Genomic DNA, 14,704 nt, shown 5'->3' on the forward strand with positions numbered 1-14,704 from the left:
CAATCTCTTAGTTGCTTTCCCTCTCTGTTATGGAATCTGTCGTCATTTTTTTCAAGTGAAAAAAGAGAAGTTAGTATGTGATGGGTCAAAAGCAGGTACGTCCGATCTTAAAAGCTGGGCCATTTTATATGATTTTTCAGAAATAACTGGACACAAGATCGAATGTATTGTTACAATTTAAGAGACAAGCAAGTGTATGTCCTCACATTCCCTACTTTTCCCATTTTTTAAAAAATTCAGAAAAGTTAAAGTTTTTGGCATGTTTACACACACTTTGAATGAGTGCACTATTTAGTGCTTAGGTGAAAACTCAATTCGTCAACAAATTTTTGGGTTTTTTCCCAACGTTATAACATCTTGTAACTTGTTTTTGTAGTGGTCTTTACATGTTTATTGCCTCCTTCATCATCAATAAGGCCGTAAATCTGAAAGGTTTCACACTTTCAGTTTTAATTTTGTTTCGGGAGTAAAGAATAATATTCAGTGTGCAGAAAACTTAAGTCCTGCCAACAACCACTTTCTAAACTCAAAAGAGGAAGCTATTCTGAAGAAATTTTCTTAAAAATGAGCCAAACTTTTCTACATTCAGAGGGGAAGCAACATAAGTTGATGCGTTGGTTGAATTTGAGAACGAACCTCAGGATCGGTCATATCTGTTGAGCTCAACTGATCAGCCTGAGTTTTGATCATAGTGTACAGCTTGCTGTACGGAGCTTTGATCATCTGACAACCAATCTGACATCAAAACCAAATTATTTAGTAAAATGGTTGTGGAAAAGTATAGTCCTTAAAACTAATCTTAGGGACCAAGTTCATATATCTGACGAATAGGGGGAAAAAATTGGTGACGCATACCAGATGAAGTTCCTCCAAAAACTAAAGAAAAGCGTTAAATTAAAAGCTGGCAATCTTCTGTTGAGTTGTTAAAACAAACAAAAATCCAAGACTGTTCAATTAGCATTAGCCAAATTTTTCAAACAAAGCAATGACTTTAAATTTGCACAAGATAAAAGTGTACTTCTTCAATTGATTAAGTCTGACACACTATTAAAAAGGGCAAAAGCGTTCATAAACCTCCTTTGCGACAAATTTAATTTGTTACACAAAGAGTTGTTAAATTAGGAAGTTACTCTAGAAAGCAATACTGTCCATTTATGCTCTTGTATCTGAGATTGCGCCTAACTGAAGAAAAAGTGATTTTTGGGGTTAGTTAAAAAGAGTAAAAGCAGCAGATAGGTCAAAAAAGAAAACAGAATTGAAGCAAAAGAAAGAAAATCGAAGAGCTGAAAACTGATCCAGTAAAAGTAAATACGAAATTTGACGTAAAGGGAAAATAAAAAGTATAAAAAACAGGTTAGAAAGAAAACAATGGGAACCTAAAAGCACTAGACCTTATTTCAAAATGCAAAGAGGGTGAAAAAGATGACTAAATTGTGACTTCATCAGCAAAATTCTATTTTTACATTGAAAATTAAAAAGGAGTTTGTTTACATTTAAAGCAGTATTAATTAAATAATCCGGGGACGTCCCGTAAAGGGTTGGCGGCAGGGCGACTTTATATATATATTAATTAAATAATTTAATGTTTGACAAATTCTGATATACTGCTGTGAAAAATAAAAAATCCTTCACATTCACGGCAAGTGAAAAAAAAATCCTTTATGTTCAAGGCAAGTACATATCAATTTATCTCACTTAATTTAATTTGCAAGCATTTGAACGGAATACTATGCTGCAAAGTAGCTCCTCTAAGGGGTTAACTTTGGTTCTAGAAGTCCTAGCAACAGCTGTCAATGTTGATAAAACATCTTTTCAGTCATTTTATAATGACACAATTTTGAAACAAGGTCGAATGCAGAGGCTTAAAATGTTAAATAGTGCCGGTCAAAAAACGACTTACCTCCCACGATTCTCTTGCTAGTGCACCATCATCACCACTTTCTCTACGGTGTTTCCCGAGAGAGTGCTCCGGAGATTCGCTTCCGTCTTCCCAAAGCTCTGTGTCCGAGTCGACGAGTTCATAACCTCTGGATGACACAGTCTCTTCATCTAGATCACCGTATAGATGAGGTACCCAAACCATCAGGAATCGATAAAGATCATCGACTCTGAAATTCAAATGAAAAAATGTGTAGTAATGTGCTGGAGGAATATTGTTCAGGAGAGAAAGAGAAGTCATGGTCTAATAAGACTTATCTCAGCTACGTAAGTGGTAAAAATATTTTATTGATAATTCATAATCGCAAAAATTATTCAAGCTCAGTAGAATTTTTATTATCTAGGCATTGCATTACACAACCCAATTTTTCAAAGTTTTTGGTACTTTGTTCTGTGCTGTACTGTACCATACCATCTACGAACTGACTCATCTGTGTAAATTCCTAGTCTACAGAAAGAAAAAATAACTACTCGTACGAAGAAAAGGCACCTCAAGAAGTCTAGAGTCTTTAATAGACGAAACTCTATTCGATCGACTTCAGGAGGGAAACACAGCTTTAGTTTAATTTTTCCTCCCTTCTTTATAGGTATCCACCTCTAATTTTAATGATCCATAGAAACGACAATAACATGCACTGACACAGGACTGCAAAATAATTAACGGAGAGGGCCTGTCAATTGATTCTCGTGCCTGAAGAATGGAAAATTTAGGAGACGTACCTGTTTCGAGGAACACTAAACCAGTATTCAGGTCGCATTTTCTTCTTTCCGTAAGACATAATGTGGGAAGATTTAGGAATTTTCTTGTCTTTAGGTTTGCCCATCCTGAGCCTTAGGTACAGTGGTGGGTCTTCGCATGAGCGAGCGGGTCTGGGAATTAATTCTGCAATTTAAAGGAAAAATATTAGACCTGAAGAGATACATACAGAGACTTTTGGATAGGATTGGAGATGTGCAGACAATATGATCAAAAATAAAGTTTGTGGCCCGGTATCAATTACTATACAAAAGTCACATCCTGTCCTCGTCATCAAAGGTTTTGCCAAGCTGTTGAAACTGTGACAAAGAGATCATTTCTTAACTTCCTCTTCCGTTAACACATGTTGCAAATGAAAGCTGAGGATAAGACCATTGATACCTACTCTAGCCCTTATGTCCTTTGTTTTAGCTATCATTTATGCCATTTCATCATTTCATCAAGGTTAAAAGTACACACAAAGTGTGTCAGATCAAAAATCAGAGAGCCACAGCGATAGAGCGACGGTCAGATCATTTGCTACAACAATTTTTTTAAAAAAACAGGGCACTATTTCGGTGAATTCTGGCTTAAAGTGGGAGCTATAAAAAAAGCTGCTTTGCATATAGACCTTCAAAAATGCACATTTTCCACATTTTACCACTCCTAAAAAGCCTTGAATGACAACACTTTCTACACAAAAAAACAAAATTTGATTTCTACTGAGCTCCTATATTTATTTGGTCTCCTCTTGTGACAAAATTCATTATATTGTCAAAATTGATGTGAAAAGTTAGTCAGAGTAGTTAAGATAACAGACACAGGATAACAATTAAAGCGAATGCAGAACCAACAGAAATTACTAAAATCAAAAAAGGAATTGAAACAAGAAGCGAACAAAATACTGAGGTAGTTAGTCCTTAAACACATCAACAATAGTTTTTTTCACTAATTACCTACAATTTCCGTTGGGGTTATGACTTTTTCTGATGATACTTTCTTAATGAGTAGGTAATAAAATTAAACACTGAACAGCGAACACATCCACTGGACAATAAAAAAAGACAAACAATTTAACCACAGAAAGCATTGTGCTGTACTAAACTAGTGTCAAACGTACCTAATTTTTCTAACTGTGGAAATAGAGGTGCATGAACTAGTCAAAGAGCAAAAAAAAACAAAAACAATTATTAAGAATATTTTAAACATCTAACGGGCCGTTCATAAAATACGTAACGATAAATTTTGGATTTTTACCCCCCCCCCTCTCCTTCTCCATCTATCGTAAAATTTTTATGATGTAGGCTCTCATCCTTTCACATGTGTAAGAAAAATGGCAGAACCTTCTCCTCGACCCCCCTCCCTCTGGGGTGTTTCGTATTTTATGAGCGTCCCCTAAGCTCTCGAGAACCATCCCTAAACTAGGTAATGCTCTGAGCCAGGGATATCTTTGGCATCGTGAAACTTAGATTTTAGGTCACTTTATTAGATAGATTAATGCTTTCATTCGAAACAAATGCATAATCTCAACCTTAATGAGATACATGGAATACATCTTGGATAAAACTTTGTACATGCCGAAAGCTTGGGGCATAGCTTCTGGCACAACCTACAAAGATTAGGAAAGGATTCCATGCTATGTTAATAAATGATCATGATAATTAATTTTTCCTCATTTTATGCAAAGATAATGTTTCAAAATGAATAATTTTCCTGTCTTTAATTTCATTTTGTACCGCGACATTTCATTGTTTTTTAATTTAAAGTTTTCCTAATTAAATCCATGAATTCCTTTCATTAACGGAGCATTTTCGGACAGCAGATCAATTGTTGAATTGTTATCGGAAGACCTCATTTGATAGACAGCATTGCTAAGATGAGGTCATTTGATAACGATTCATCAATCTATGTGCAGGAGAGGAAATGTTAAACATGCACTTCTTTGCTCTTTTAGGAGGATAAAGGCAATATTGCCCAGCTTGACAATGTAAAAGTCGGTTTGGCACTACTTAATTTAGGGATGACACTTTAAAGATGACATGAAATCGTCACCTTCCGGCCAAAGTATAACGAGAGCAATTGTTGACAAATTGGAATATAAAGTGACTTCTTGGGGTTCCGGACAAGTCAGGTTTAAAATTAGCAATTCAGCAGTTAAATATTACAATTTTTAACTTTTTTAAAAAATCTATCATCTATTGCGCCAATAGGTTTCAAAAGAATATCAAAGTGTCAAAATGGACACTCTTATGTTTTAAAATTCTTTATAAAAAACTTTCCTCTTCAAATTTTATCCAAATCAGATGCTAAGAGTGATTCGGAACATGTATTCAAAATTTCAAATCTTGTTTTGTTTATAACATAATCTTACAGAGGTTGGCCCTCAATTGGTGCTTGTGATACTTTGGCCAGAAAGGGACGAAATAAATCTGATGCAATGCTTTACTTTTCAAATTTCTTTTGATAAAATAACAGACTTCAATAACTCTCTCTACATTACAAACAGAGGGTGACGGAAATAGCGTCCTTCTGAAGACCTAGATGTTCTAAGGATTGGGAGAGATTGCATTAAAAATGAATCATGTAGAATTCTCTGCTAATAAATTGATCTTCTGAGAAGTATTTGCCGTTGTCAAGCAATTGTTAAGCACAATGGTCAATATATTTTGGATAACAGCTGAGGTCAACCACTTAACCTACCGACATGCTACTAGTTTTAAAAATCCCTAATACAAAATAGCTATTTAAATTAAGTTCATCTGTGATTAGAGCTGGGGAAAAAGGTGATTCAGTTTTTAACTTCAATTCCTCATAAAATTTTCATGCAATCTATAAAAATTGGTGGAGATTTGTGTTAAAGCTACTTCCAATCAAGAGGTAGCTCCATTTATAGATAATGAATGGAAACGACTTAGCGCACAAATGAAAGAACAAAAAAGCTCGTCAGGAATGGTGTTCCCTCAGATTGCTAGACAAAATCTTCCGTCAAGGCATGACAATAAGTTAAAATGTGATCAAGGGGGGAAAAAACAAACTTTACAATGCTTACATCAAAGTCCTAAACGTGCGCAGGGCTGCAAATTGCTATTTAAATGTGCTTAGTGAATGGGTGCTGCAAAATTTTCTCTCCACAGCCTAATACTCTAGCAGCTGACGAGAGGCTTTCTACATGGTGATAACTAAATGATTTAAATAACCTAACCTCTTGAATTGATGCATTGAAAAACGTTTACATCTTGGTTCGGAATTACTTTCAATAATTTTTGTTTCGCAAATTGTGTTCTACAAGAAATTTTGATGAAGAAAAATAACATTATGCTGAAATTAGCACTTAGTCTAGTAGTGCATTAAACATTCTTCACATTTTATTGTTAATATTTCAGACTCATGGACCCTAATTTACATTTTCATTTGGGTAAGTCTCCAATCCGCTACTTCCAATTTTTGAAGTTACATTTTTTTAAGATACCGATGTCCCCAACAGTCTTTTTGGGATCAATTCATCTGATCTCACCTTTAGTCCGGCTAAGAAACTATCAAACATGAGTTATGAGATATGAGAGCAGGCATCAGTGTTTTTTCCTGGATTTAAAGTAACGGTATCTTCTGTACCCTTTATTTTTATGCACTCTACTCCTACATAAATTAGTCCTTCAAATTTTGCTGCAGAGAGAGTATTATGCAGTACCAGAAAAACATTAAAAGAAAAAAACTGAACAGTTAAAGCTTAACAATTGACTTAGTTTAAATTGATTAGCTTTTTCAGGACCCAACTTTTTTAGTTAAACGGACAAATTCGATTCTACTTAGCAGAATTTCCGTGCTTGTTTTCAACGAAGAATTAAGGTAGCTTTTCTGAGGTACTACAAGTTAAATTAAACTGCAGTTTTGCAGTTTTTATTGCAGTTTTTGTTGCAGTGCAAACTGCAGTTTTTATTAAATTTAACTGCAGACGGTTGCCACTCTGGCTCTAACGAGATGACACCAAGTCTGTTAGGTAATCTCTGTTACTACGATTGTTTATCTTGGTTTATTTTTGTACTCGGAAAAATATTTTCAAATGCTGTTATTGTGTTCATTATTTTGGTGTGGTTTCACATACAAGTCAAGACAAGAGTCGTTCAATAAGTCTTTACATTCCCCTTGCCACGTCTACAACAATTTCTCCTTTTGAAAAATTAAGGACATTTAAGAGGCTTTGGTTATAGCCAGCCAGTCGACCCGAACAGCAACTATAACTTAGGGCAACCATAATTTTTAGTTAGTTGTCCAACAGGGAGACTTGCAATTTGAACAGCAAAAAGATATGTATGGCAAGAGACCTCAGGCACAAGAAATGTATAAGTGCTCTGCATTAAGTGAAAATCTCAGTAAAGTCAGTAGTATTCTATAATAAACAAGCTATGGTTTGTCATATAAACACCCTAAGTTTCTAAATTGTTCTTGGTTTTTGTTTTGAAGTCAGATATTGCTGTGGAAATGGCAAGCAAGGAGCAGAGACTTGAAAAAAAAACAACTCTCCAAGTAAATGAAATGTTAAGCTCTGGCTATAGCTTGAAAAACTTTATTGCGTCCTCAAAGTTGAATGTCATTATTAGAAGATTCACCTTTTTTTTATTCTAGTAAATGATATAAGAAAAAAAAAATTAATTATCTAAAAAATCTAGACCACCAACATCTTCAGGCTAAAAAACAATGCTTTCTGTAAAAATGGTCCTACAAGTGTTCATACAGACTCTTTAAAAGAAGAGAGGTTTCAAACAGCGAAGATAAACAAACAGAAAAAAACTACTCAACGAACTACCTACAAGAGCCTTTTATCCATTACGTTCTGTCTGATTGTCTAAACTATGAAAAAAAATTAGGATACAGTGTCTTAATATTTAACCATCCCTCTTTGCTAGAAATATGTCAAAGAGTTTAGACTACATCCAGTGGTCTAGACTAAACAGGAAAGGCAAAAATAAGGCCTGTAGATAATGAATCCATCTGCATAAGAGCCCTTATCAATTAATTTAAGAGTGCATGCTGAGTTACTGGGTATCTCTACCTGGGAAAGACTAACGATTCTAGCTGCTAACTACTAATTTTAAACTCAATTGGATTTTAAAATATCTAACTAGCGGCTAAGCAAAAGAGCGTAGTTCTATGGATAGAAGCTGGTTGTCTAGTCAAGATTTTTATTAGTATCAAACTCTGTTAGACAAAATAAATGATATCTTTTGAACTAAAGAGAAAAGGAATGTTTTTTTTTCTTTTCTACTTACTGTCCACAGAGACGAAGAGTTCTGGCATGTCATCAACTGAGACCATACTTCGGTAGTCTAACTTGGGTAACGATTTGACTGAGTCTTTGGAGTCACTTCGGCTGTTGTGATGTTGCGAGCGGATGAATGTGCTCACAGATGACCGCCTGCCAATAGAAAATTAGGCATTAGAGAACAAAAATAATAAGATCAATATCATAGAGGATTCTGGTCAAAACTGATTAGGTTCTCAAAATTCTCTGGCGTGCAATCAATTCCTGGACATTGATATTTATAAAATCCAAAAGGGGCATGAAGAGCATATTTCAAATTGAGGAAGAAAACTAAATCCAAAAGAGTAAACTTTTTTGATGAGGATCACTTTTCAAAATGATTGTAAAAATCTCAAAACAACTTCGAAGTAAGCTGGCTTCTCTCAGCATTTTTGGATTGAAATTGCAACAAAAACCAATGAAACCATATGACAAATTAAATACAGCAGGCAAATAATGCTCTCTTTTATTGTAAGCACCTTAGAAGCTGCCTTAACTGCATCAAATCATCATATAGTAACCTCAATTAAATGATCAATAGAATCCCAAAATTTTTCTTGAGGGCCAAAATCCAAGTTTCAAGAGAAAAGGTAAAAATTGTGCCGTGTGCATTCAACCGAGACCAAAAAAGTATACGTCTGAAGAATACCAACTGAAACTGGGCTCCAAAGATTGAAAAAACTCCGCACGGCTATCTTTTTCCGTTTCTCTTGAGACTTGGATTTTGGCGCTTGAGTCCTCAAGAAAAATATTGGATCAATTCCAAAATGAGATTAGACGGGGTGAATATACACTTTTTGAAGGTATCGACTCACTTTGTGCAGATGGCACCTAAAATAACACTTTCAAAAGACAACATGGTGATATGAATCTGACTCTAGAATTGAGGATAAGTGACAAATTTCTGAGTCTCTCTGATGAGAGCAAAACCTTTGAAACCAAGATGTTGAGGAGACACAGGAAACCATATTCTCTTAAAGTCCTCTTAATCTAAAGCAAGAACTTCGGTCGCATTGTCTTTGAGTTAAGGTCTAATTCTTTTTCAAAGTATTCGAGTCTCTTTTCAGTCTCTACTATTGGGAGTAAAGTTGAGCCATGATTACTGATCAAGAAAGAAAGTAGATCATAGGTCTCAAAGCAGGAATTTGGATTCACAGGGACTGGAATATCCATCGATTCGACATTTAAGAACAAACACAATGATTAAACACTTATGGACAGTTCATGCAAATAAAATTGGTGCAATTCCCTTGTCTTGTCTAGGCTTTACAGAGGTTCTATCAACTTGGGAAACTCACTTCATTCTCTGATGAGATCATTATGTTCCTCATATTAGAATAAAAAATAGGGGGTACCTACTTAATTTTTTGACAATTTTTTCACGGAACTTGTTGGAAGTGAACTGAAAGATACCAGTAATGCGGAGGAATTCAACTGGGACAATTAAAAATGGTACAGAGCATACCAACAAAAAACAGCTTAAGCTAAGTAAAACCGTTCTTTTCTTTACAGTATGGATGGCGATAAATTATCATATATTTGTCTGCCACAAATTGAATTCTATTTAACGACTTAGACTGATTGAGGGTAAACTTAGTTGCAACCAAAGGATCACTTCATTTTTTGCTTTGTCTAAGTGGTTTTAATTGAGCCAGAACAGATTCAACAAAGCACTCAGTTTCAGGACTTCCATCCAATTCCAAGCATTTGTCCACTATTTCTCGGCACTATACATGTAGCTTCCATTATTAATTCATTCAAGTCACCATAGAACATAGATGTATGATACTAAGAGGGGTCAAAATGCAGATACAACTCTTGTGGAGGTTTCTAATGAAAAACAACCAATTATGATAGCTACAGTTAGGCTAATGCATTACAGTCTCCACAAAACGACACAAATGAAATAGAATCTAGTTCCAGCATGCGCTAACAGTACTTCACAAAAAATATCATGACGAATATCAAAATACAAAATGTAAGGAAATTAAGAAAGGGAGAGCTGTGTCAAAATCCGAGGGACAAATCTGATGATTGGCAGTCAGTAGATCAGAAGACAAGGCCAGAATTAGAGCATTCTAGAATGGATAGAATTCCAAAATACAGCATGGGGAAATAATTTTGACGATAGAGATTTCGGAAGTCAACTGTAAAGCTGGAAATGCATTTTAAATTCTTGACATAAAAACCATCGACAGAGGCAATTCATTTTCTAATGACCTAAATTTGAGTAATGAAAATTATTATGAACATTCGTACTTAGCTCAAAGAGGATCTCCGATTGAATCAGTTTACTGGTTTATTTCATGAAAATACAATTTGAACCACTCTCTACCCGCCTGACAAAATACAATTATAACTACCCTACACTTTAAAATTTGGGGTTAAATTCAAGTTTTCCATCCTAAAAAACCACAATGTACACTGTACAGGTATACACTACAATACAAAACAACAAACATTTATTTGAATTTGTAAAAAATCATTTTTGAGCAATCCTCTAACGGATCGGTCTTTTTCTACTGAAATTATGAGTCATTACATCATTTCTTATTTTGACAACTGAATGCTGCCTTAGCGTGTAATTGATTTGTTGGTGTTGGGGGACGAAGAGAGGAGGAGGACATTCATTCTATTCAATAATGGTACGTAAGTAAGGAATTACTCAGTGTCAACCGGTTTTTCAACTATGATAAACAGAAGAGAAGAAAGAAAAGTACGAGCTGGTTTACACATAAATGATATAAATTGGTAGAAGAATTTCAGAAAGGAATTCTAGACGAAAAAAAAATGCAATAATCAACAATATGTAGATGCAAGAAAATTAGGAATGCTACATAATGCAAGTTTTAGACTTTTTCTCTCTTGAAGGTTTTCTAAAGAAACTTAAGTTTTTTATTTTTCTTTTTTCAAAAGACAAAACAACAGATTCGAAGAAAGGTAAGGAAAAACTAACTTCTACATATTTTGAAACGCAGAGCAAAAAATATCTCAATCAATAATTCGAAGATATTCATGTAAGTATTGTTTAGCTTGATAATTTTCACACCATCTGATTCCTACTCAGTGATCTTATGATTATTAAGGTTAATTTTGAATTAAATAGTGCCTAACAGTGATTTAAGTGCTTACGAAGGTCAATTACACAGATGCTAAATGGACGGATAACATCAATAAAGGGCATCCAACATTGAAACGACACGATACTCGAAACTTGATGTAAAAACTTACCCGACAGAATTAATAATAGACGAAGGTGAAAAGCTTGAAATTCCCTCTTTTTTAACGGGTTCGGGAGTGACGTTAGGAGTTTGGGGAGGTTCGGAGGATTGAGCGGGAGGGAATTGGAACCGGCCACTCTCTTCGCTCGGAGTTTTCATTAAAAATAATCCAGAGCTGAAGTCAGTGACCATATTTATTGGAGAACTGGAATTATAGAGGAGGGTGGATCGAAGAGGAGCAGGAATGCAATTTTGCGAATCATTTTCAAAAGCAGCAAAAAACAAACAAAAAAAATCCAAATTTTAGAATACTAGGTTAAATATTTTCTGCAAAATTGTACCAAAAGTGGGAAGTAATAAGACGACTGTACTACTATTTGCATGCTTCCTCTTCTTTTAGATGACAGAAAAAAAAGAGGGAAAAAATTACTGAAAAAAGGTCCTAACATATCAAATACTTAACTTTCGGATGATATCCAGAAAAATTTGCGCAATCTCTTATTTTAAAGTTATGAATGAAAAAAAAAAACAAAAAAAAAAACCTTACACCGCCTCATAGCTTTACAAATTTATATGATTAAACCAATGTCAGCAAAATGAGCGATTATGAACATATCTACTTCATCTAAAATCAGTAGGTATCTTCATCATACTACCATATATAAGCCTCGAAGTACGTAGGTTGGATAAACATGTCATAGCATTGAGTTTTTATTTGTTGTTCATCAACTTATAGAGTGGCTAAAAATAATTACAACCTTATTACATCCTAACCTTATTTAGCCTTGAGACTGATGCTTTCATTTTGTGCTAATCCATAAGAACAGTCAACCCTCGAAAAGTTGAAAACCTCGCTGACACAAAATGATGGTCCATCTTTTAGATTTATTATGTTTCTTCCATTTTCTTTCCCTGACGACGTTTTTCCCCCATTTACACAATGTCAAGAATCTCCGCATAACTCAGAAATTATAGGAAGTTTTCTAAACTTGGAAACCCAAATGAGTCGAAATGAACCCAGGTTCCCGATGTTTTCCAACTTAGTGAGGTTTGACTGTTCTAGGATACAGTTCTTTCGCATGTTTTCTGAATGTATTCACCAAATTTCCATCGGATTATAAGGCAAACCGAAGACTAAAGTGGGCTCTCATTCTTGAGTTCATTTTTGTTGTAGCATATCTCGTCTTGAACATGTTCAGGCAGATACCATAATGAAACTTAGCTTAGATACGCGACTCAAATTCAACAACTATACTATTGAAAGGCAAGAAAATGAGCATGAAACATTCTTTGAATGAGCAAGCAGCTGATGCACGGTCAAGCTTCTGCGTTTACTTCTCGGACGTGTCGGTTTCCGTGAGTGATCTTAAGACTGAATTAAAAATATGCATCGGAGAAGGAAAGCTCACCTAGAAAAAACTTTGGAGAAAACGCTGGATGAGTGAGAAGTCGAGGATGAAGGATGAGAACTTGATTCGGCTGACGATGGCAACGATGATTCTTTCTCGTCCTTTTCACCGGAGAACGTTCCTTCCATCCAGGATAGAGGGTACGATAATCTTTTCAGCATCTAGACAAGAAAACCAACCATTAAAAACCTTATAACACAAGGCTAGGAATAAGGAACAGCAAAAAATTGCTTATAATTCATCATCAGATCTCATTTAATTTCTCTTTCAATTTTGAATTTTTGTATGAAAATAATTGTAAAAGACTTCTGAGGATTTCATGTTTTGAGTTGAGAGACTATAAAAAATTGTGGAGATCTTTCCATTTTCTAATGATTTGACTAGAAATTTATCTCTAGCGTTTTGTGAATGCTGATACAACCATGCAGTAGAATGAAAGTCGCTTCACGTATCTGTTTAATGACTCTATACAAGTTTGATTACATTTCTGTGAAGGCAAAAGAGGCAATTATTAGAAGAGAATATTTGAATAAGAAGGAAAATGTTGATCAGGAGAGTGAAAAAATTAGTAATTTCACATCTCAGTTCAACCTACTGCATTGTCACATTAGTAACTTTCAAAAAGAAAACAAAACTACTGAAAATTTATAAAATTAGCTATGTACAGCTGTGGTTGAACGACGCTATTATTTAAAGTGAGTTATTTCAAGAACCAAGGCGTTGTATAATTATTGATTGTTCATTCAACTACTTAAGCTTTTCAATGGGGTGGTCATCATCAGAGTTTCAATACATACCACAATGTATTGGGTGATTGTATTAATATATCAGTGATTGTATTAAATTGTGATATGTATTGAAACTCTGATGATGACCGCCCTGTCGAAAAGCTTAAGTAGTTAAACGAACAATCAATAATTATACAACGCCTTGGTTCTTGAAATAACTTGCATGAAATTAGCTGATTTATTTTTCCTTCCATGAAGAATAATGCTACCAAATTACATGAGAAAATTATGGTTTGTTTCCTTCGGCAGATAAAAGAAGCTTTGGGGCACCTTAATTCCACCAATTTTTTTCATAATGCTTTTATGATAACTACATGGTGTAACACCAAAAGAGAGATCTTGATTCTTTGAATTATTATAATTTTGAGTAAAGTGATTCTTGTCAACTATAATAAGTGAGCAATATTTATGAGCTGTTCCAGTTGTAACAAATACTAATGATAAAATTACAATAAGTCTCTTTCAGGGGATTTGATATGGGAGAAAAATTAAGATACTGGTATACCTTGTTCTTTTTACTTTCTTGATGCTTATCTGTTTCATCTGTTTTGTTTGATTCGGTATTTTCTTTGTTATCTTCTAAGCTAAATGAAACTGAGTTAGTCTTCTTTCTACTGAAATCGTGGTCAGGTATCACTGGTATGGGAGGAACAAAGTCGTTGTCACTACTGAGCAGGATATCAGCGTCCGAGTAGACTGCTTTCTTAACGGTGGGTAACGGTAAAGCTGCCGGATCTCTAATATCAATGCCTGAGTCATGACAGGATTGTTTCGTTAATTGACTTTCTAGAGAGTCATCTGTTGGAGCGCCGAACTCCTCAGAAACTAAAAAGAAAACAAGCGTAAATTTTAATGATTTGTTGAGGCTGGAGGTGCAAATTGAAAAACAAGGAAAAAATCTCTGCGGGAGAAAATAAGAGTTAAATAAAAATGGGACTGTTCAAATTGCTCACATTTTCTGTTTGACGGTGGTCACCAAAAAAATCTCTTTTCGCTACAAGCATTTCATTTCATAAAACAGTGTCTAATGACAAAAATTTGCCATGAGTGATTCATTTCTCTCTTTAAAGTTCCAGACTGTATGATTACAATTGATTTACTCCTTGCTCATGTTTTACAACCGAAATAGACACGGAAAAACAATTAAAAACCTGGAAAAAAATGATGATAAACAGAGACAATGTGATTACAGGTACTTCTTAACCAATCAAATATTTTTACATAAAATATATATTGAAACTTGAGACAAAGTTAAAAGTTGCCGACTTGGTGAGATGAGCTTAAACTGCATCCATGATTTGAACATCATTTTC

The 14,704-nt window shown here is 34.7% G+C and overlaps 1 protein-coding gene across 13 annotated transcripts in view; it reads right to left on the reverse strand.

Moving 5' to 3' along the window:
* mtd (TLD domain-containing protein mustard) overlaps nucleotides 1-14,704 on the reverse strand; it is a 573,843-nt gene that overhangs the window by 58,550 nt on the left and 500,589 nt on the right. For 8 of the 13 annotated variants that reach the window (XM_072302178.1, XM_072302170.1, XM_072302172.1 and 5 more), the window contains 8 exons: nucleotides 13,897-14,216; nucleotides 12,604-12,764; nucleotides 11,205-11,399; nucleotides 7,942-8,087; nucleotides 3,795-3,830; nucleotides 2,659-2,821; nucleotides 1,901-2,108; nucleotides 637-735 (listed from right to left, as the gene is read on the reverse strand). In XM_072302178.1, the coding sequence (XP_072158279.1) occupies nucleotides 637-735; nucleotides 1,901-2,108; nucleotides 2,659-2,821; nucleotides 3,795-3,830; nucleotides 7,942-8,087; nucleotides 11,205-11,399; nucleotides 12,604-12,764; nucleotides 13,897-14,216 (1,328 nt within the window). The remainder of the gene's footprint in view (nucleotides 1-636; nucleotides 736-1,900; nucleotides 2,109-2,658; nucleotides 2,822-3,794; nucleotides 3,831-7,941; nucleotides 8,088-11,204; nucleotides 11,400-12,603; nucleotides 12,765-13,896; nucleotides 14,217-14,704) is intronic. The other 5 variants (XM_019043735.2, XM_072302171.1, XM_072302173.1 and 2 more) reach the window with 5 other exon arrangements.

The sequence above is a fragment of the Bemisia tabaci genome, chromosome 7 (genome assembly GCF_918797505.1).
Source record: "Bemisia tabaci chromosome 7, PGI_BMITA_v3".
In the NCBI taxonomy this organism is placed as follows: Eukaryota; Metazoa; Arthropoda; class Insecta; order Hemiptera; family Aleyrodidae; genus Bemisia; species Bemisia tabaci.